The following is a 20,934-nucleotide window of genomic DNA, read 5'->3' as shown; positions in this document are numbered from 1 at the left end:
AAGAATCAAACTTTAGCACTTAGGATAGAATTAATGTATTGGCAGTGTTTACTTCAGCATCAACGCGACATGTTTTTAGTTAATGCTACAACGAACTAATAAATATTCTTTATTTTCAATACAACATTACTCTATTTAATAAAAAAAATTTTTGTTATTTTTTTTATTGCAAAAAATCACACAAAGATTGTCTTTGAGTCCCAATTCATATCCCTCTGGCAGGTATTTGAGTCAAGTCTTTTATTTTGATAATTTTTTTCAAATCTCTTTGAGAATAGTTATCCTCGTACCTTAACACTGCATTGAACTGGGATATGTGGAAAGGTAGTAAGAAGATTGTTGTTGTGGCAGATTATGGCCTCCAATCTTGTTAGCTTTTCCCTTGGCATTTTGTTTATATCGTTGTGTTCTTGTGTTCTTTTTAACTCACAACTCTCGCTCTCTATCTCTCACTCAATCATAATCAATCATTACATTGCCAAGTGTGGAAGTGCTACTATATTTTTATTGCTATTTTCTTTTTCTTCTAGATTCAACTGATTCATCATGAAAATCAGAGGAATAAAATTATAGAATTGTTTGATTTGAACGGTCTTTTTAGAATGTAAAATCCATACATTATGGCATATCATTCAGGCTATTCATCAAAAATTTTGGTATCAAATATTCCAAATAATTTTTCAAAATCGAAACTGAAGTTGAAATTAGAACAATTTGGTGATCGAGGCTGTATTGAAGACTATGAACAAATCAAAGATAATCTTGTGAAGATAACAGTATCGGATATTAGAGGTACATGATATGCATTCTTAGTAAAATAAAATTGTTTTTTGTATTTGTATCAAGTTTCTAAATTCTTATATGTTAGATTGTGTGGAGTGATTTTTTGAGTTCAATTTAACATGGGATGCAAAGGATTTGCATGTGTTTGCACGAACTTGTTTTTGGGATGTCTAGATAATCTGAGAACTCTCATTTTCCTAATGACGAATGCAGCAAATGGGTTTTGTGCACCTCAGCTGACAACTAGAGTTACATTTGGTGTTACCAAATCCATGCATTCGATTCATGCAACAATTTGTTGCAACAACAATTTATTGACCATATGTAACTAAATCAAATCTTCACGTTGATATTATCGCCCTTGTCATCTGCCTAACTAATGAATTCCTAAAATTGTTCCCAAGTTCCAATAAGCATAATTACTTTCTCCAATGCTCGCTGCACACTGCCTTAGAAATTTCAGTTTGCATGCAAAGCCGTGAATTTCACCTTGTTGCGTCACAATCACAACAACGCAAGACCTTCCTTTGGTAGTAATAAAGGATATTAAAAATGGCAACACATAAAAACTCGAATGCTTTCCAAGTACCCCTAGAAATCTTCTCGGGGTTCGCGAACCTCTGTATTAGTAAATTCGATGCTAAAGAGACCAGTTCTTAAGATTTTGAATCCCACCTCTTTATGTATCGGTATATATCTATATTAATCTGTATTGAGGAATAATTTAGCTCCAATCAAAGTTTTATAATTATGCCAGCCAAGTTATACTAACCCTTTGGTTGTATAAGGCTAAATCTATAGGCATTCTCAAAAACAGCACAAGATAATTTGGCTCATTACTGAAATTTCAATTACCCAAACTGCACAAGTAACTCGATTGTGTATAACTATATATTATACACTTTTTAGCTCAACGAAAGTTGTTGAATTCACGTATTTTTGTGACATTCGGTGGGCGAAACCATGAACTGAAATTGGAAAATGTGGACGATGATGATGAGGAAGATGATGTCGACACTGAGATTTATACTTTTGATGAATCTGAATCCTATCCCAAGCCAATATTGAACTACTTGAGTAGAAATCAAAAACACAGGAAAGCATTGGAAAAAATGTTGACTAAACACAACATGAAGTTGTTGGATATCTCAGGCGAAAAAATTGAAGTTCAAGTACAGGTGTGTAGTAAATACTCCGACTTAAAAATATGCCAATAAAGTGTATGAGTTTGACATAAATTCTATTTTTCGTTTTTGGTATTTTTTCACCTAATAGATTATATAGCCAGAAGCTAACTCAACTCAACTGGCTTGAAGAATTTGCCCAAACTTGTGCCTCTGGATTGCAAAATTCAAGCTTGAGTTTTTGGCCGCTAAATATCAAATTTTTGGACAAAACTTTAATTTCTCGGAATCTTTCTATGAACCTATCTCTGGGGGTTCCAAAATTAAAAATCTCAATTTGAAAAAATTGAGATATGACTTTGGCACATATTCCAACATTGCAAAAATGTAAATCCATTGCAAAAAAGCTCATACTCTGACTGGCCATGCATACCTTTAACTATTATCCGACTCCATAGCACTGTTGATCACAAACTGGTATTTATTACTGTAAATTACCATAATTTTTGGATTTTTTTTAAATATTTTAAATCATGATGTTCAATTTTTAATGGTGAGTATATTTTTAAAGTTGCTTCATTTGGAAATTTGTCAATACAAACCAATTGTTGTGCAGAAAGTAATACCTCACATGTCATTCGAGTAATTGTTGTTGATCATGACTCAGAGATGAGATCATAGACATATTGATGTCACACACTTCCTCAAAGATTATTCTCATAGCACACTGGAACCAAAAGAAATGAATCATATTAGTCAGATTCCTTGTCTTTTTATTTATTGGTTTTAACATTGATTGACAATTTTGAGATTTGTTAGTAAGAACACGGATTACAGACAAAAACATACCGTATTTGCTCGTTTTATAGCCCGGGCCCATATTTTTTTCAACCAACTCACTAACCGGACCCTTATTCAAGCACGGGCGCTTGTTATTTTCGATTGTTACAATAATTAATAGGTTCCATTACATTTGAACCCGTGTACATTTGAACCCACGTACATTTGAAAAACGTACATCTGAACCCACGACAATTGCATCTGCATACTATTGCACCTATGGAAATTTTATTTGTTTTACGGATATTTGAACCCATACTAACCCTAACCCATGGGTTTTAACACCCACATATGGATTGAACCCACGGATATACACATGGGTTCAAATGTACATGGTTCAAATGTACGTGGGTTCAAATGTACGGTCACCTAATTAATATGTTGTTATTTCCAGTTCTCAGGTATGATTTAAACGAGAATAACGAAAATTTTGACTTTTTCTACGCACCGCAGGTACAAATCCGCGAAAGAAGAAAAGATTTACGACGCCCTATCAATATTGAAACACGCACTTGGGCGTCGCGACGCCCAGTTTGAGAACCATGGTGTTACGTAATCAATGCTATCTGTTATGTACTTGGATGCCTAAGGCGTGAGTGTTATCTACCGGCGCTTAAAATTCAACAGCGTTGTAACAAAAGCGCGTATTATTTCCTATTGTTCTCTACCACTGAAAAATCAGCTTTCACATCGGGCGGGTATTCAAGCACCGGCCCTTATTTATTTCTATGTTCTGTTCACATGGGCGGCTATTCAAACGGGCCCATATTAATCAAGATCGGGCGGTAAAACGGGCATATACGGTATATCATGAACAGCCAGTACTAAGGTTGTCTAGTACATTGGTTCCCAACCGCCGGTCCGCGAAGCATTTTTGCCGGTCCACAAAAAATTTCGGTGTTTTGTTGTTTTTATGCCATCTAAATCGCTGTACCGAAGGCGAGGTTGCGTTGGTTTATTACGCAATTTCTCTTCCGCCGTCATATTGTGACAACTTGGCGCCCAGTAATCATACTTTTCGCTTTTTCGGCTCCGCTCTGATCTCTTTACCGAAGACGAGGTTGCGTTGGTTTATTACGCAATTTCTCTTCCGTCGTCATATTGCGTCGTCATATTGCGATGTCTTTCGCGACATCTTGGCGCCGAGTAATCACACTTTTTGCTTTTTCGGCTCTGATTCTTCGTGAATGCGCTCCATCAAATCTCGCAAAATTCAAAAACCTAAAAATTGGCACGCGTGCTTTTTCTGTTCTGCATGCTTTTCCTGATTAATATGACCATCCAAATAAAACGTTATGCATATTTCTTTGTTCAAACCCGAAAACAGTCAAGAAAAGTATAATACTCCAGTTGTAGCAAGTACATAAGGATAGTTACTGTGTATTTTAATATTTTCACCACTTATTGTTAGTAGTGCATGTTATTTGCCTGAAACAAGGTCGTTGTCCCAATTCATTTCCTTTATGACATATTTCTCTCACTTAGTGTAGCTTGTCTTTGCCGTTCTTTGTTAGTTAGAAATTTGGTTCCATCACATATACTTGCTTTAAGGTTTCAAGTGTAATTCTTTATTTGGATCAATTCGATTGTGCAACTTTACAATATAACAATTGGCATTCAATACATTGTGTGCTTTTTGACCTCTGAAGGAGTCAAGATCGGAGTTACACTCTGTTAACGTGTGTTCAATAACACGGGAGTGTGGACACGCAGATAGGGTCGAATCTTTGTTGCCCTATACAGTAAAATATAGCAGGTGGTCACGAGGTGCGCAAAAAAGCATGGGCCGCTGAGATCTTTTCCAGTATCTTGAGCAGACAAAGTATGATTTTGAGCCTGATGCCAAGTTAGCGACGACTTTGTCATTGTAATGTAAATTCATCTCGTTTGAAGCATCGATTAACTGCAGAGGGATTAATGTGATAAAGATGAAAAAGAAAAGGCTTGATTCAAATTGTGATTCTACTTTTCAGTCCAGGAGTTACTTATATTTTTATTACTTATATATAAAAATAGTTTTATCACTAGCGAAGCAAGGAAATTGGCTGCACGCCATTGCAGAGTTACGTGCAGAAACTTCCTTGATGCATCGTTTGCATTCCTATATTGGAAACTAAACAAATTCTCAGCAAAATTCTCACTAGAGTTAATTGCGTTTGTACATGATTTGGCATGTACATGTTTTTTATGTGAGATGCTTTATGTGTGCCTTTCTTACGCATAATGGGTGCCCAGCACTGCATTTCATTACGCAAATATGTATGTTTCACCCATTTCAATTTTTGGCCGCCACATTTGATAGTTTTTCTTTGTGTGAGCTGTTTTTAAGTGCCTTTTTTGTCTAGATGCATATTGAGTGCCCGACATTGTATTGTATTACGCAAATATATGTTATTCTTTTCTGTTTCGGTCACTTCAACTTTTTGCCGGTCCATGAGTACATTTAATTTAATTTTACTGGTCCGCCAGGGTAGAAAGGTTGGGAACCACTGGTCTAGAAAATGGGATAGCTGCATTGTATGTTGAACCGAAAAAATTTAATCCCGAGCATGGTGCCCCCAACAGGCATAAGTTTCTGATTGTGAAGAATGAAGTTGTGAAACAATTTATGGATTAATTAACTTTAAAATGAGCATTTAAAATTAAACAAACAAGCTATTCTCTATTAGAAACAAATGGGAAAATGGATTTGTTATCATTTTATTTATGTTTTCCGAATGTAGTTATGTCAATACGAACAACTTACATCTTTGTTTCAAGAATGCCAGAGGATTTATCAAAAGTGAAGAAGATTGTGGAGAATGTATACAAAGATTTCTTGAATTATATTCTTTCTGGAATGAGAAGCTTGAAAATTGTTCTGTTGCTGATGTCAAACATATCAAAACAGTTCTTGCAAGTTATAAAGAACAATGTTTTGGCAGTTGGTTCAATGATTCATCAACTATCCTTGTCACTGGGCCGGAGACTATTGTTGAAGAAGTTCAGAATTCGATAAATGGTCATTTAGAGAAATCTCCCAAGAAAATGTAGGTACTCCTTACTAGAGGTAAGATCGAGCCCAAAAAATTCCGGCCCGACCCAGGCCCGTGCGTTAATTAACTGGATTTGCAGGCCCAAGCTCGAAGCAAACCCGAAATTTCATATTGTATTTAGTAGTTCAATGAATTGTCATTGCAAGAGTTTAGTACAGTATTAGTCGTGTTGATGAGGCAACTTCTGTTTTTTTTGCAAGCCACGGCCTCTCATGGCCAAAACACGTCCAAAGCGCCTCATTTAAAAAAAGTCCGAATTTCGGGTCGGGCTCGGCTTCAGATCTTAGCTCTACACCTTACACAATCAATAATTTCTTTTATCATAGAGTATGATGAACTACTGTGAGCATTAAATTTGTATCAAATTAAGATTATACCATTAATTTAGGAAGTAATTTAGAGCTTAAATTTTCATTCATCGTTTTTAAAGTATTTACAGTTTCAAAATATTTTTATAAACGGATGGAATATCTATTTAAAAAAGTAAGGTACATAGAAATTTTGAATAGCAATATGCGGACTGCTTACAGGCACACATTACTGATGTGATAATAAGATATATTTATATCATATAGAATTAGCTTTATTAACATTAAAAGGAATGTGATACATATAAATGTTTTACAGTCATGAAAAATTATTTGTATTTGGTCATGTAGTTAAATTCCTAAATATATATATATAAGTATATGACATTGAACAGATGGCATTTAGTTGAGTATCTTTATTACCATATGTCAATTTTCTAAAGCATTTTATCTGCTGGTAATTTTTATATAAAGAATACTTAAATCCTATGAACCTGGAATATAATTTTATGATGTGCAAAAACGGAAACTCTGACAATGGGTCATTTTGAGTAAGTTTATTTTGAATGAGAATAGGATATCTTACATCTTTGTGATGATGTATGGTAACTATCAATTTTCGTTTTTTGGTGTAACTTTATTTACAAGACATTAACGTCATAGACAAATCATATCTAGTCTTTTATCCAACTTATAAATGGGCTACATAGTAATATATAGCAGAGTAATATTTTCATACTTTTGATCGAGAATCATAACAATTATGTAGATCAGTAGTTTTCAACCTTATTGGTGGAGCGAAACCTCAATGAAACGGACCAGAGATCCGAGGAATTCCTGTATAATAGTTTTATTGCCTGAATTTATCATCCATAAGTATATATAAAAGCAAACCTAATACTGGCAAAACGAATTTGTTTAAGCGTAGCAATAGTGGCAAGCCTAACCTAGGTATTTTATCATATTTGAACAATATGGATATATTAATATATTCTATCGGATTTAAATGGAAACTCATAGAGTCTCTGAATTGTACGGACAGAAACACTGATTCATAACCTCTGATGTAGAGAGTCACTCTAGCAGGGTCGACCAACCTTTTTCGCCGAAGGGCCACATGTGGTTCACTAATAATTGCGCGGGCCACTTGACATGATAGTTATGATCTAGTTTTGCTACACTGACCACAGGTTAATGATAAAACAAACAAAACCCACACATCAAACACAATGTTTAGTACAACAATACTGTTGTTTCGCAACCATTGATGGGGCACGATCAGTGGTTATTCCCATAAGTTACACCAAAGACAAGCCAATACGCTTGATCCTTTTTATCACAGCTCTTAACAAACCAATGTCTCTAGTGCTAGTCGTACCCTCAACAGGGACAATGCCTGCGAGCTCCACTGTTATTTCATATCATCAAACTCCCCGCAAAGATCACAGGTCGCCAACTGAGCTAAAAACTAGATGTCAGTGCTTTCGTCAAGCGCCAAGAAATACAATGGAAATTTTCTCGCTTTTGATATTAGAATCTATTGGCAAACCGAACAATACATAATATACATTCCTTAACGAAATCTCTATCTGAGAATGGCTTCGATTGTTTTGCGATAACATCACATAGGGTAATAAAAGACCAAGTGTGTAAGCGACTATGGCACCTTTATGTATCAATATCTCCTCCCAGTTTGTTTCGATTCAAAATGGCACCCATGGCTCGTTTGGAAGGGCTAACAGAGTAGTAAAATACCAAATGTGTAAGCGACTATGACACCTTCATGTATCGATATATCTTCTTTGTTGATTTCGATTCAAAATGGCACCCATGGCTCGATTGGAAGGGCTGACAGAGCGCACTTCGGGAAAATAAACAAATCTTTTATATCACATTTTGTATAGGCCTACTACATCACACGAAAAATAGTTTTACCTAATTTTTTTTATTCAATTCTGAAAATCAGGGCAGGCCACTCGAAATGCTTCCGCGGTCCACATATGGCCCGCGGGCCACAGGTTGGACGACCCTGCTCTAGAGCGTTCAACCTAAATACAGCATAATGTCATTAATAAGAATTATTGATTTTTTCCTACAGACAACTTCCGGCAAATTCTACTGCACAGCCTTTTAATTATGAAGATGTTGAACCTGCGATCATGCGCTTTGTTTCGTTTGGAAAAACTTACAAGCATCAGTTGTCCGTATGTTTAATTGGTTTAGCCAATGCCGAAATTGTTAAAAAAGAACAAACTTTAACAGTTCATGTTTCTCCTACCCAGGTAATATTAAATTGAAATTTATGATAATAAAACAGTTTTTTGTTGATCTATTTTACAAATCTTATATTGCAGATGTCACATGCCAGACTACATATGGATTTTGAAAATGAGTGCAGAATGAGGTTGGTGCAGTTCTTTAGGCAGTTTTCTGTGTGGAGAGGAAAATTTGACCTGAATATGATAGCTAGACAAAAGCCTCACCAACCTGATTTATTTCAAACCAAAAATTTCCAAGGTTGTTTTGTGCAGTGGTTTACTAATACTGGTACCGTGAATGTTGTCGGTGTATCTCGCCAAGTGCAAATTTATCGAAACAGAATAGAAAGTATACTGGGTTTTTCGAAAATACGTTCATCATCAGAGAGTGAAGCTTTTCAGCCTCCCGTTCAGATTCCGCTAACATTTCCTCCACAACAAGAGATGCATGTTCCATTTATACATCCCCATCATTCTGGTGTTCCTGTCCAGACTTTGCATCATTTACCAGTATCACCAACAAGTGGGGTTAGACAAAGGCACCACTCGGAAAGATCACGCAGATTGTCATGGGGTGATTTCGGTGATGAATCATCATCTTCTTCAAAGTAAGCCTTTCACTTCTTATTTTATTGTTTGGTTCGATTTATTAATTACTATCAGTAAACTTGCAATGTGATTTTTACTTATCGATCTTGATCGGTAAGTATGTTGATAGGTATTTGACCGTTTGTTTGTTTGTCTGTCCGGTAAATACACGCGATCTCTCACGAAAGCGAGGTTGAATCTGCTCCAAATTTTGCATGTGCATTCATCATATCTCGGACCAGAAGCCTATTGATTTTGGATGAATTATGTCGTATAATTAGTGAGTTATTAATTAATCAGTGATGTGTCACTATGGAGTAAGAGCAAATGAATCAAAACCGGAGTTTCTGTCTTGGGGGATCCCCCAACTTTCGATCTATAAGTCTTCAGTCGCCGACCGATATTCTCGTTTAGTATCTTATTTCTTTATTGTTACAGATAAAGTCCCGTTTGTTATGCTATTCATTTCTAAACAGAAATTTTTATATGATTTTGTTTTTGGTTTACTAGAGCTGATTCTACGACTTCTGTACAATTTGATACAAAAGATTATAAACCTGCAGTATTGAAGTTTGTTTTCAACGACGCTGGTGCTAAAAAAGATCTTGGATCGTGTTGTGGTAAATTTGCAAAAGTGTCAATCACCAATGATCAAGGACAGATTAAAGTTCACATCTCTTTCAGAAAAAAGGTTTTGTATTCTTAATAAACAGTTATATTTGTGACATGTTTTGCCAGTGAAACTTTGTTATAATTTTAATATTTACACCTAGCATCCCAGTGATGTTGATAAATCAAGAGCTTGGGAACAAGTTGGCGACTACTTTGACCAATTTTCGGCAGAAACAAATAAATATAATGTCGATAAAATGGAAAGTGTCATGAGAGATTTTCCTAAATTGTTCTGTAAAGAACCTGGTGTTTTTGTGCAGGCTTTCCCTAGTACTGGAACAATTAAATATGCAGGTGAGAAACTGTGCAAACTATATGCAGTTGAGTAACTTGTAACATATTGAGTCTTCCACGCTTCATTTTATATATGCTGCTCTTACAATGTTTTGATTAACATTCTGACATTTTTCATATTAAATAATATTACGTTTACAAAAATAACTTATTAGTTGGAGCTTTCACTGTTTGATCAAATTCTATCCTGTTGTGTCTGAGGAGGTAGAGCAATAACTTAATTAAAGCATACATTAAAACAGTCATTTCTGTGAAAAGAGATGTATATATTCATTTCTATTCATTTTTGTTATATTCTGTTAATCTGTTTCATTTTTTCTGTAAAGAAACAACATGATCATAAATATCATAATTAGATTTTAGTTTATAGAAGTTGAGTTCATTTAGTCCTCATAACTTTTAACAACTCATTCCTAGTTTTTTTCTCAAATCAGGTCTGATTTTTTATTATTTTGAGTAATCGCATTTTGAAGATGTTGATTAAATTATTTATTATCAGCTGTAGTTTTCATACTAATGTGGGATTTTTTTTTATTGCATTCCCCAGGTTTGAAAGAAAAAGTGGAAGAAAGAATTGAAGACATAGATTATGAAATTAAAAGTGAAAAAATGGCAGAAACCCTACCCGTAGATGTGTTCATGTAATTTCTTTATTTACCTTGCAGAAACGAAGCAATGCAAATTTGATTATTTGTTTTAAAGTATTGTGCAATGTTCATATGATTTGTCTCATAGTAAGGTATATTCACATATACTCATGATGTCACAGAATATTGTTTTCTTTTTGTGCTCTTTCACAGTTATGTACAGTTTTAAAATTTGTGCATTTTGTCATTCATCATAAATATATTAACTCATAATAAAACCTTCTGGATCAGGAGATGAGGATAAATTATTAGTGAATATATATTTTTTTCTCGAAAAAAATGAAACTGGATGCTGGTGCAAAAAGTTGAAAAAGTGTTTAAACTTCTTTTTTGTGAAGTAAAAGAATGAAACATGTTTTTGTACAATATATTTTTACATTGATATGCAGTGCTCAAAGGGAATGTGGTCTTTGGAAAAAAACTGAGCAGAAATGCCGCAATAAAGGACATCGTGTATCAATTCAACCATCTGAGGATGGAAAAATTATATACAAAGGAGAGTTGATTGCGATACAGTTGGCTGAAAAAACTTTAGGAGAGCTGACCACGGTCTGTCACTTATTTCCAATTTTGTTCATAGATTCATATTTTTCAAGACTGTTTCAAAGCTATTTTCTATCCCATATTGTTATTCATATAACTTCTTATGCATTTTCAGAAAACTATTCAAAAACCAGTTGAAGATGTTACCTCAGATCAGTTGGCTTTTCTCAAAAAATGTGAAAATTCACAGCAAAAGTCACTGAGTACAAAGAAAAATATTCTTGATGGCTTATACAGGCAATTTAAAAAGGAAAATGTCAAAGGTCAGGGGAACTTTTCACATATCTCATTATCTGGAATTTCATTTTAAATATACCGTAGATTTTTACCATTATTGAATTTTTAAATTTTACAGGGTCTTTAGCCTTTGTAAATTCTGACATTAGTTTGGTTGCTGTCAATAATATCCATTGGCAAAAGGCAAATGGATTTTTGAAGAAATGTATAAGGGAATTTGATATATCGCCTGCTGACCATCAGAAAGATGCTCCATTTTCTGAAGTGGTTGCCAACTTGAAAAAAGCTTTTAGAGATGAAATTGTTCATATGAAATCTGAGGTAAGGCATTGTAATGAATGTGATTATGGATGACTAAACTCAACTAAATATTCAATTTTTTTTTTACAGAAAATTGGTGTTTGGAGTCAAAATATGACTGTTACATAAAAAAAACATCAGTAATGTTTAGTAATTACGAAAAATATATTACAATAAAATTAGAATCTTCAGAAAAATCAAACATTCTCATAAAAGTATCTGCAAGCGCTTATAAGGTTGTGTATTTCAAGAATAAAGCATGCCATTCCCGATAAAAACTTTTTATTGTCAGGTATTCAATTCTTTCATATTGAATTTATTTCAGCGAGATGCAAGAAATATTATTGTGTTTTGCTTCAACTTCCAATATGCCCAAATGAGGATGGACGTGATTAAAACAATTGAGCAAATGGGTGAAATGAATGACATAAAAAAATTCTACCCCATGTCAAAAGAAATTGCTGTACATGTTGCCAGCCATTGTAAAATCGACAAAGCAAAGTCTGTTAAATTAGTGACTGAAAGTACAAAACCTGGGTTGCTTGTCACATTTGAACAAGAGGACATTGATACTGGTATGTATGTTATTTCTTTTATTTGTCAAATGACTTATTCTGATTGATCGATAAATATTTGTCAAGCCTCACACCTTTGTGAATAAATATTGTATTCGAAAATCATGCCTATACTGGTTTACTTTGCATTGGCTTTGTTGTAATATGATTCAAATGCTACGATACAACCTACTCTCTCACCAAATATTACTTTATTCAACTTGTAATATCGATAATTCAGATAAATACTACTTCCATACTTTACCAAAATTGACCAGCTTAAATCAAAATGTTCTGAAAACATTTTCTGATGTTTACTAATTTTGTCAATTAAAGTAATTGCATAATTGATTAATCATGTCAATATTAAACTAGGAATATCTTTTTTTTTATCTATTCTATTATTATTGTTGACCGAAGATTTTATTTAAAATATCTAAATGGAAGACGTTTTAATTTGTTGAACCTTAAGTGTATGTGAGTTCTCACCAGCACATAGATTGTTATTTTTCAGCCAGTTTCATGACTAGATGTACTTTTATTTAACTATATTTTTATTCAAAAACGTGTTCAATTAAACTTTTGAGAATTTTAAATACTGATATATATATTAGAGATGTAACGATGTATTGGTAGCAGTATCGACAATATCGGTAGTGTAACGATATCAACCAAATGTAGACCGATATTTCCGATATATTTAGCATTTCAATATTATCAAAAATGTTTTAATAATTAAGTTAAAATACTGATCTTGAAATAATTCTATGTTTGGATAGATCGTAAACTATGAGCCATGCCTGTCCCCACAACCACGAGTAGAAACGGGAATAGAATTCTGACCTGTTTTAGCTATTTATCAGCCAGACTAGCTCAACTAATTTGGCCATTTTTGCTGACCCAAACAGATAGGTTAAAACAGATTTAACTTACAGATTTAACCCAGGCCCTTATACTTGAAGTACACATACTAGCATCTCACAAGATGAGACTTTATTACCTCGATCAATCAACACGGAAGGACGTGTTACAGTGTGAAATGTTACAGTGCACAAAATGAACAGACACTATACTAGTGACTCATGATATGTCGCTAGAAAATCGACGCCATTTTGAAAAGGCTATCAAGTGCGAGCGAGGAATATGTTAAATATTTTCAACTTAACTTTAGTATTTCTACGTCTTATGATGGCATTTTTTTTTCAGTCGATATGGAGTTTGAAGATTTGGAAAAAGAGATTAAAAAAATTGAAAAACAAATCACTGGTTATTCTTTGTATGAGTATTTATCTGGAGATGGTAAAGCTTGTCTACAAATTACAGAGCACGAGACAAAATGTTCAATAGTTCTCAATCCAATAGGACAGGTAAGTTAATTTTATTCTTGCCTGTCTTAGTCTTTTACTATATAAATATAAGAAATGTTTAAATGATTTTGGTAATCTACTTAGAAGTATGGCAGATCTCAAATCTCAATATATATTTTGTAGCAGAGTAATGTAAATTAAATATTATTAATTTCATAGCGAGCAAAGTCTATCCCAAATAATAGATTAGATGCTATATACCAGATGTCCAAAACAACTCGAATATTTCAATACAATCAAAATTCCTTATATTCGATATAAAAAATTTTGATTCAGGAAAAATTTAGAATATTTTTTTACTTGAAAATTTGGGATTTTGATCTGTCAAACAAGCAGTTCAAAACGTACGATATCTCAACCAATAACAAACAACACAAGAAACAACAATGATCTTCAATTTTGCTTCAATTTTAGAATGTATAGGATATTTCATATTCAAAAACACTTTCCCAGAATGTATCTGAAATAGTGAAATATTCGATTTTAGCCTGCTATATACCTTACACCTACTATTTCAAAATACTATAAACAATTTGATTTGTCTTGTTGAAAATGACGGTGCTCTCGAAGTATGTGAACCAAGATGGCGGACACCGGAACGTAGTATGTGTACCAGGTTAGGGTTAGGCCATAATTTTATTCCAATTTTCCTTATTTAGTTCTATTAGGTGTTCGGAGACTAGCCAAGTGACTCCCGTAGTATTTGTAACTGAAATTATGGCCTGTCCCTAACCTGGTACACATACTATGATCCGGTGTCCGCCAACTTGGTTCACATATTTTGGGAGTATCAAAATGTACCGTAATACTAAATAAAAATAAGCTTGATAGGCATTTTTTGAATCTCAGTTCCCGTCATACTGTGGCGTGGCATCTGCCATCAGTTAAAAGTTTGTTGGCCAATTTATCATTTAAAATCTGCCACTGTCAATGTGTTCATTGTTGATTAAGTTTGTTACCTGGCAGCTCATAAAAAGTCTTTTGTAATTGTACAGAGTTGTCAATTGTTCCATTTATTTATTTAACAGAAAAATCATAATAGTTTGGTATCTGTCAAAATTGGTGATATTGTTCTTGAAAAATGTGACGCGATTGTCATTAGTACAGGAAAAAAGATAAGCTTTTCAGGTGATATTGTGGAAATCTATGCATTTGTTGATTATTTTTTACCATAAATCTAGCCTCTTCAATTTGCTGAAAACCCATATAACGACTTAGTTCTATATTTACATCTTGTCAGCTTTTTCTAAAATCGTTCATGTACTTGGAATGTGAAAGAAGTCATATTTAACTTGGTAGTTAGTGAATTACTATGCAATTGCGTGGACTTTTTTATTTTTTCACACATTCTCGTAATCCATTGGTTTTGAATCGGGCTTGTAATCAATAATGTGCATGTAATGTTGTTAAAAAACTTTTTGCATGCTGTGTTGGGCAACTTGTTTTTTCATATATTACATGGATAATCTCTTTAGTTTAAAAATTTCTTGAGGGTCAACTGAAATTTGTTTGTCCATTTTGTGTTTGTCTATCATAATTTTGCTCTAGATTTTTTGATGTTGATTAGCAAGCGCAATGTATGTGTTTACCAGTATATCACGATTAATTCAATTTTTATACTGGCTAGGGAAATCTCATGGATTGATGGCTGATATGCATAGTAAATGCAGACACAACCATTAAACTTAAATATTTTTTTTTTTGAAGGTCAAGTCTCAATAGCTCTCAATAGGAAGTTTGGAACTACTTTAATGCATCGTGTTCTTGAAAAGGTTTCTTGGATTATTCAAGATCAACTTTGTGTTTGTCCTACAAATGTTCTGTTGCCATGGAAATATATCTTCTGCATTGCAACCCCATCTGATAAGAATGAACTAACGAAGGCAATTTTGGATCTATTAACAGTAGCAGACAGGTTTTGTCTACAAAGCTTAGCTCTGCCTACGATTGGGACAGGTAAGAAATGTTTTGCTATGCAACTCACAATAGTACTTGACATTAAATCAACGAATCATATTTCAGGTAATATGGGATTGGATTCTGGAGTTGTTGCTTCATGCATGAAAGAGGCATTTTCACAGTTTGTAGCTCAAAACAAAGTCTTAAAAGATATCAGAGTTATAGTTTATAAGTCATCTCAATTACCTGTATTTCAAGATGTAACACCGAGACAAGGTAGGTAACTAGGTATAATTTATTGCATTTTGGACATATTATAATTTAACTGCATGGTAAATTCACAAAAAAAAACATCTATTCTTATTTATTGATTTTAACGATTTCACATTTTACACTGCTTATTAAAATATACTTATAATTGTTTTGATTTCTTAATGTTGGTATATTTAGTGATAAATATGTAATTGTATTTAGGTCTAACCAAGTCAACAAGAATTGATGTGAAGATTTATGGAAACAGTAAAAAATGTTTAGAGGAGGTAAGCAAGCCCGTAGAGAAGGAAAATTTACAATAAATTCCGAGTTGGAAAAGTTTTACTCGAGTTTCAGTAGAAAATTTTGACTCAAATTTTAATTTTGCCTCTACACTCTTACACTTTGCATCGTCATTTTTTATTAATTGCTAAAAGTCAAATCAAATTTTCTATTATGTCATGGTCAAAGTTGTTCTGTAATGCTTTTATGAGATGTTCTAACAGCGGGGTTTGTCACTGACAGTTATTTGAATGAAAGAACCTTCTGGTTATGCTAAATTTTTCTTTATTTCTTAGAAAAAAAATCTCATGACCAAGTTAATAATAAAGGAGCTTTCACTTACGATGTTTTTTCTCTAACGTAGAATAAGAATGGAAATCCTGAGATATCTTTGCTTGATGTTTCTGTTTTCACAATTTTCACAGGCCTATGAGAAACTTCAAGAAGTTTGTGATAAAAGCATCAAAACTTCCATTATCAAAAGCACCCAACAAAACTTTTACAGTTTTGAAAAATCAGAGATACAAAAAGTTTGTGATGATAATGATGTTTTACTTGAATGGAAGCGAGCCACGTAAGTACATACATATTCAGCTGAAAATTATTTCAATGCATTTCCTTTTTGAACTGCTGACTATACCTAACATAGGAAATTTATGTAGGTTTGAAGTTTGTCAAGACAGAATAATTCTCCATTATTGGAATTGCTGTGGATGGCAATTTAAACAGTGAACTTGTTCGAATTTCTATCATGAAAGCAGTTACATGCTAGAAATCTTCAGATTTCCAATTTTTATGTGCACTCTTGTCGATCAAAATTAGTGAAATAACTTTAATGTTGATTCTGTAATCAGTTTTCATGGTTTGCACTATATACCCCTGTTGTCATATCAAAATTGTTTTCAATCAAGCGTTTTGTTGTATTTTGTAAAATTCAGGTTAGTTGAGGAATGCCATATTCAAGGTCTACTTGTTAATGTCACAAAAACTGAAGACATAATTAACAAGAAACTAGAAGCAGGTATTAACGCAATTCGATATGAAAATATGTATTAGGCATGGCAAAGTGTCAATCTGAATTTTTTGCATATTATAATTAAACTGCGTTGTGATATGGCCAATTCACCAAAATCAAGTATCAGTGGAGGTTACACTAGACTAACTCTCATTTCTTCTTCAATGGTCAATGTCTTTATACTAATGGGTCTGTATGTGTATAATGCAAGGTTGGTGTAGCAGGAATAAACATGACCATACTATGGAATGTCTCAAAAATAAGACTTGTCTGAAAATCTGATTATGGTCAGACGAAACGTTACATTTGTGTTAGTGTGCATAAAAAATCAAGATTGTCCCATTACCAAATATACCATCTCTTTAGACATTTGATGTAAAATTTGCTTACACTCCATTTTATGGGGTGCTTTCATATCTCCAACTAAAACATGTTTCTGAACAAGCAACTACTAATACTTCATGACATATTACTGTCAGAAGAACCTAAATATTTTTGATACAAAATTTCCCAACAAATTTAACTCACCCTGTGTAAGCCTCTGCGGATAAGGATTGGATTCAAGATTTCATTCTGCAAAACAAATTGGATCTGATGGCTCGAACAGTCACTGATATTTATGAGTTTGATATTATATAAACAACTGAAATTCATTGTTTCATCTAATTTTTGAACTTGTCTCTATTTAATGCAGAATATCCTCAAAACTGGAGTTCAATGCCAAGTAACCAGAAATTTATTCGAATTAAACTGAATAAATATTTGCCTGAATATCTTGAAGTAAAACAAAAATTTGAAGAAAGTCGACCATTATATTCCAAATTGATTAAGGTGAGCTTAGTTCATTCTCGGTTCCTCATTTTTTTTCTGATGATTATTCTGATGATTACCATAATTGGACGGAAGAGGTCGTCAGAAGTCTATTACATTTAATTTATCTACCTAAATTTTGTTATATTTTGTGTAAGTTGTCCACAGATCCCTTAAAAAGCATTGCCCGATTCTGAATCGTGTTTTTTGTATTCTTGTAGTAATATTTTTTATTTTTTTTGGTGGGCGGGCGCGTACTTTTACGTTTTTTAACTTTATTTTAAGTTATGCTCGCCTTCCAGGTATCTCTGCATTTTGTTTGTTTGTCCAGTTTTTGTGTTGTTTTGTTTTTATGTCAGAGTACCGAAATAAATGATTGATTGATTGATTGATTTTAAATCAGTTTGAAATGCTTCTTTTTATCATTGCGAGAAACAGAGTATGTCAGCACAGCGGCAAGAATATAAACAAAATAAGAATAACATACGTACAGTGAAAGTACAGTATGATTTTACATCAAAAAATGTTTAGTTAGATCTAATGGTTGCAGCTTGCAAATAAGACTATTCAAGAAATCGTTAATCAATAGTATGAACAGTTAAGGTCCAAAAACTGAGCCCTGAGAAACACTTGGAACGCTGACAACTAATAGAGACGGTGCATTTTCAGTATTACAGTAATCTAATGGATTGATAATTCCAAATATGTCCATTTTTTGATTACTTACGCAAAAATTTCCATTATTCTTCATCTTTTTATTGTATTATTTCAGATTGAACGAGTTCAAAATAGATTTTTGTATTCCCAATTCAAACATCTTGAAAATGCTAAAAAAGCGGAGTATTCTGGTAGGAGCATGATAATTACCAGGCAATTGTTTCATGGAACTTCTGTAGACAAGGTTGATAAAATTTGTGCATCTGGATTCGACAGAAACTTTGCCGGAGAGCATGGTAAAAAAGGCCATTGATTATTAATATTTTTAATAAAAAATAATAAGCATCTGACCATATTGTTGCACAATGCCTAAAATGAATCTCATGCCTTAATGTATGTTTCAAGATGTAGTTGTGTTGTTTCATATTAGAAATTGGCTTCCTAATTCCATAGTGCGAATAATATGGACAAATGCCCTGTGAATTTGTTATTTGTTTCCCTACATCTGGTGATAGGAGAAATTGTCGATTTCAATATATATTCCTATACTTCATGTAAAAGAGTGATTTGTATCAAATGGTATTACTGAAATAAATTTTCCAATTTTTAGGTACAGCATATGGGCGCGGTATGTATTTTGCAGTCAAGTCTCAATATTCTGTGAGATATTGTAAAGATATTCCAAAATATATGTTCCTCTCAGAAGTAATAACTGGGGATTACATTCTTGGAAATTCAACATACAAAGCTCCTCCAGAGAAAAGTCAATCTACAAGATATGATAGTTGTGTAGACGACCAATCAAGCCCAAATATTTTTGTGGTTTTCCCAGATTCAAGTGTTTATCCTTCATATGTAATTACTTTTCAGTAACATGATTGTGTATTCTAGTTTTAGACAACTTATAATTGTAAGCTATGTATCTATGGTAGCATAGGCTAAATCTTAAATTAATTAAATAATATCTTAATATGATTAGCCCACATGGAAAATAATTGGCATGGTTATTAACAATATATGAGATACCACACACATAACAGAATAGAAATTATTCACATGAAGAAATACACACATAGATAAAAATTACTCCTCATTCGGAAATAAGGCCATTCGTATACTGCAATCCCGAAATTGAAACTTCTTGTACGTTTGAAAATAGCGCCTTGATTTATTCGCCTTATATAAACATTGTAGAGATGTAATCTATTTGTATTGAATGTAACCCTTTATGCAACCGCATATAGTACCAACAGCGAAGCTTTGCTAATTCTTCTCACTCTTCCTTGTATGGTTCGCCCAGTACGGTTGAGTAAATTTTAAACATTAGCTACAATATTATTTGTACTTATTTTAAATGATAATTTGAAATATAAAACAGCATAAAAAAGTAAGTAGGCAAATAGTTCAAGTTCCTGCGTGCTTTGTATGTTATGTAACCACTGTTGAATGTATGATATGCAACTAATCAACTTACCTACTCTTCAATATTTTATGTTTCAATTTTATGTAATGTAGCATTCTGTGTAGTGTATAAAATACTTATGTGTATACACATACAATCGTGCTCGTTCATGTTATCTCATACGAAGATTTCTTAGTTGCATACAAAATAATATTTTGAAGATATTAAATACTGGCTATTAAGATAAGAGCAAGGGTGGCTGACAACTTAACGTAACTTCAAGTTCTATGTTTTATTTACCACTTCTATGTATTGCAGTATTTAAATTACTTCATCCATATACACTTATAATTTCGTTTGTTCCCCTTTTTTAATCACAATGGTTCAGTTTATTTGCATGCAAAATAATGTTTGAAAGGCAATAAAGCTAACTGATAACTTTTTTTGAACTGTTTATTTCCCAATTGCAGCTACCACGTGAGAACACAGTATTGGTAAATATTCGCTTCATTCTCTATGTTATAACTTACCTGACTGTGGTAGCTGACCACGCCCGTGTTTTGAAAAATGAGTGGATCTTTTTTACAAAGCCTTCGCCAACCGTCAAAATAAGAAAATTAGTAATTATCCAGCAAGGGTTGGGATTGCAGATACCACTCGAAATTCAAATTTGTCAAATCATTCCTAAGCCTAACCCGAACTGGACAATTACTAATTTGTTATTTAAAAACGTGATATGGGTGTTTTTCTCAAATCTCACATTTTTGCATTAGTGACGGGGGGTTTGTACAAAAGCCGTGAATTTCGTGGGACCGTATAAAATCATGAGTGTGCATTAGTTCTCGAACTGACAAAAAGAGAAACGACGGGATGCAGTTTTTCTGCTACTTGTAGAAAAACTCCAGTCACAAGTTTGCAATTGGAGTTGGAAATTATGAAATGTTGTTGAAACAATTACAAACGATGACACGAAAAACGGCAGACTTTCCATCTTTCGGAATTTTAGTGCAGATTCGTCAGAACCTATTGTCCATATTGCAAATAAAATGCAAGTCGACAAAACCCTC

The 20,934-nt window shown here is 33.3% G+C and overlaps 1 protein-coding gene across 2 annotated transcripts; it reads left to right on the top strand.

Moving 5' to 3' along the window:
* The first annotated feature begins 534 nt into the window (after positions 1-534).
* Positions 535-20,310, top strand: LOC120327158 (uncharacterized). Of its 2 annotated transcripts, XM_039393581.2 has the most exons (22): positions 535-792; positions 1,693-1,961; positions 5,508-5,776; positions 8,189-8,372; positions 8,445-8,956; positions 9,447-9,627; positions 9,710-9,902; positions 10,450-10,543; positions 10,939-11,098; positions 11,208-11,355; positions 11,448-11,650; positions 11,955-12,204; positions 13,390-13,550; positions 14,579-14,678; positions 15,258-15,506; positions 15,573-15,725; positions 15,924-15,988; positions 16,409-16,557; positions 16,922-17,004; positions 17,693-17,829; positions 18,581-18,761; positions 19,076-20,310. In XM_039393581.2, exons 1-22 carry the CDS (start codon positions 621-623, stop codon positions 19,336-19,338), a joined length of 4,176 nt encoding a protein of 1,391 aa, XP_039249515.2. In that variant the 5' UTR covers positions 535-620; the 3' UTR covers positions 19,339-20,310. The 2 variants fall into 2 exon arrangements, 1 of the variants encoding a protein (XP_039249515.2); XR_005567498.2 differs by lacking the exons at positions 16,922-17,004; positions 19,076-20,310 and having other exon boundaries at positions 18,581-18,718.
* The last annotated feature ends 624 nt before the right edge of the window (positions 20,311-20,934 follow it).

This window comes from Styela clava, chromosome 4 (assembly GCF_964204865.1).
Source record: "Styela clava chromosome 4, kaStyClav1.hap1.2, whole genome shotgun sequence".
Classification (NCBI taxonomy): Eukaryota; Metazoa; Chordata; class Ascidiacea; order Stolidobranchia; family Styelidae; genus Styela; species Styela clava.
This window is presented reverse-complemented; position numbering and strand designations above follow the sequence as displayed.

Excerpts from the sequence above, each read along its gene's own strand:
- LOC120327158 (XM_039393581.2), top strand. The coding sequence starts at position 621 with ATGGCATATCATTCAGGCTATTCATCAAAAATTTTGGTATCAAATATT. Across the intron at positions 9,903-10,449 it reads TGGAACAATTAAATATGCAG|GTTTGAAAGAAAAAGTGGAA; the intron begins GTGAGAAACTGT and ends TGCATTCCCCAG. Across the intron at positions 15,989-16,408 it reads GTAAAAAATGTTTAGAGGAG|GCCTATGAGAAACTTCAAGA; the intron begins GTAAGCAAGCCC and ends CAATTTTCACAG.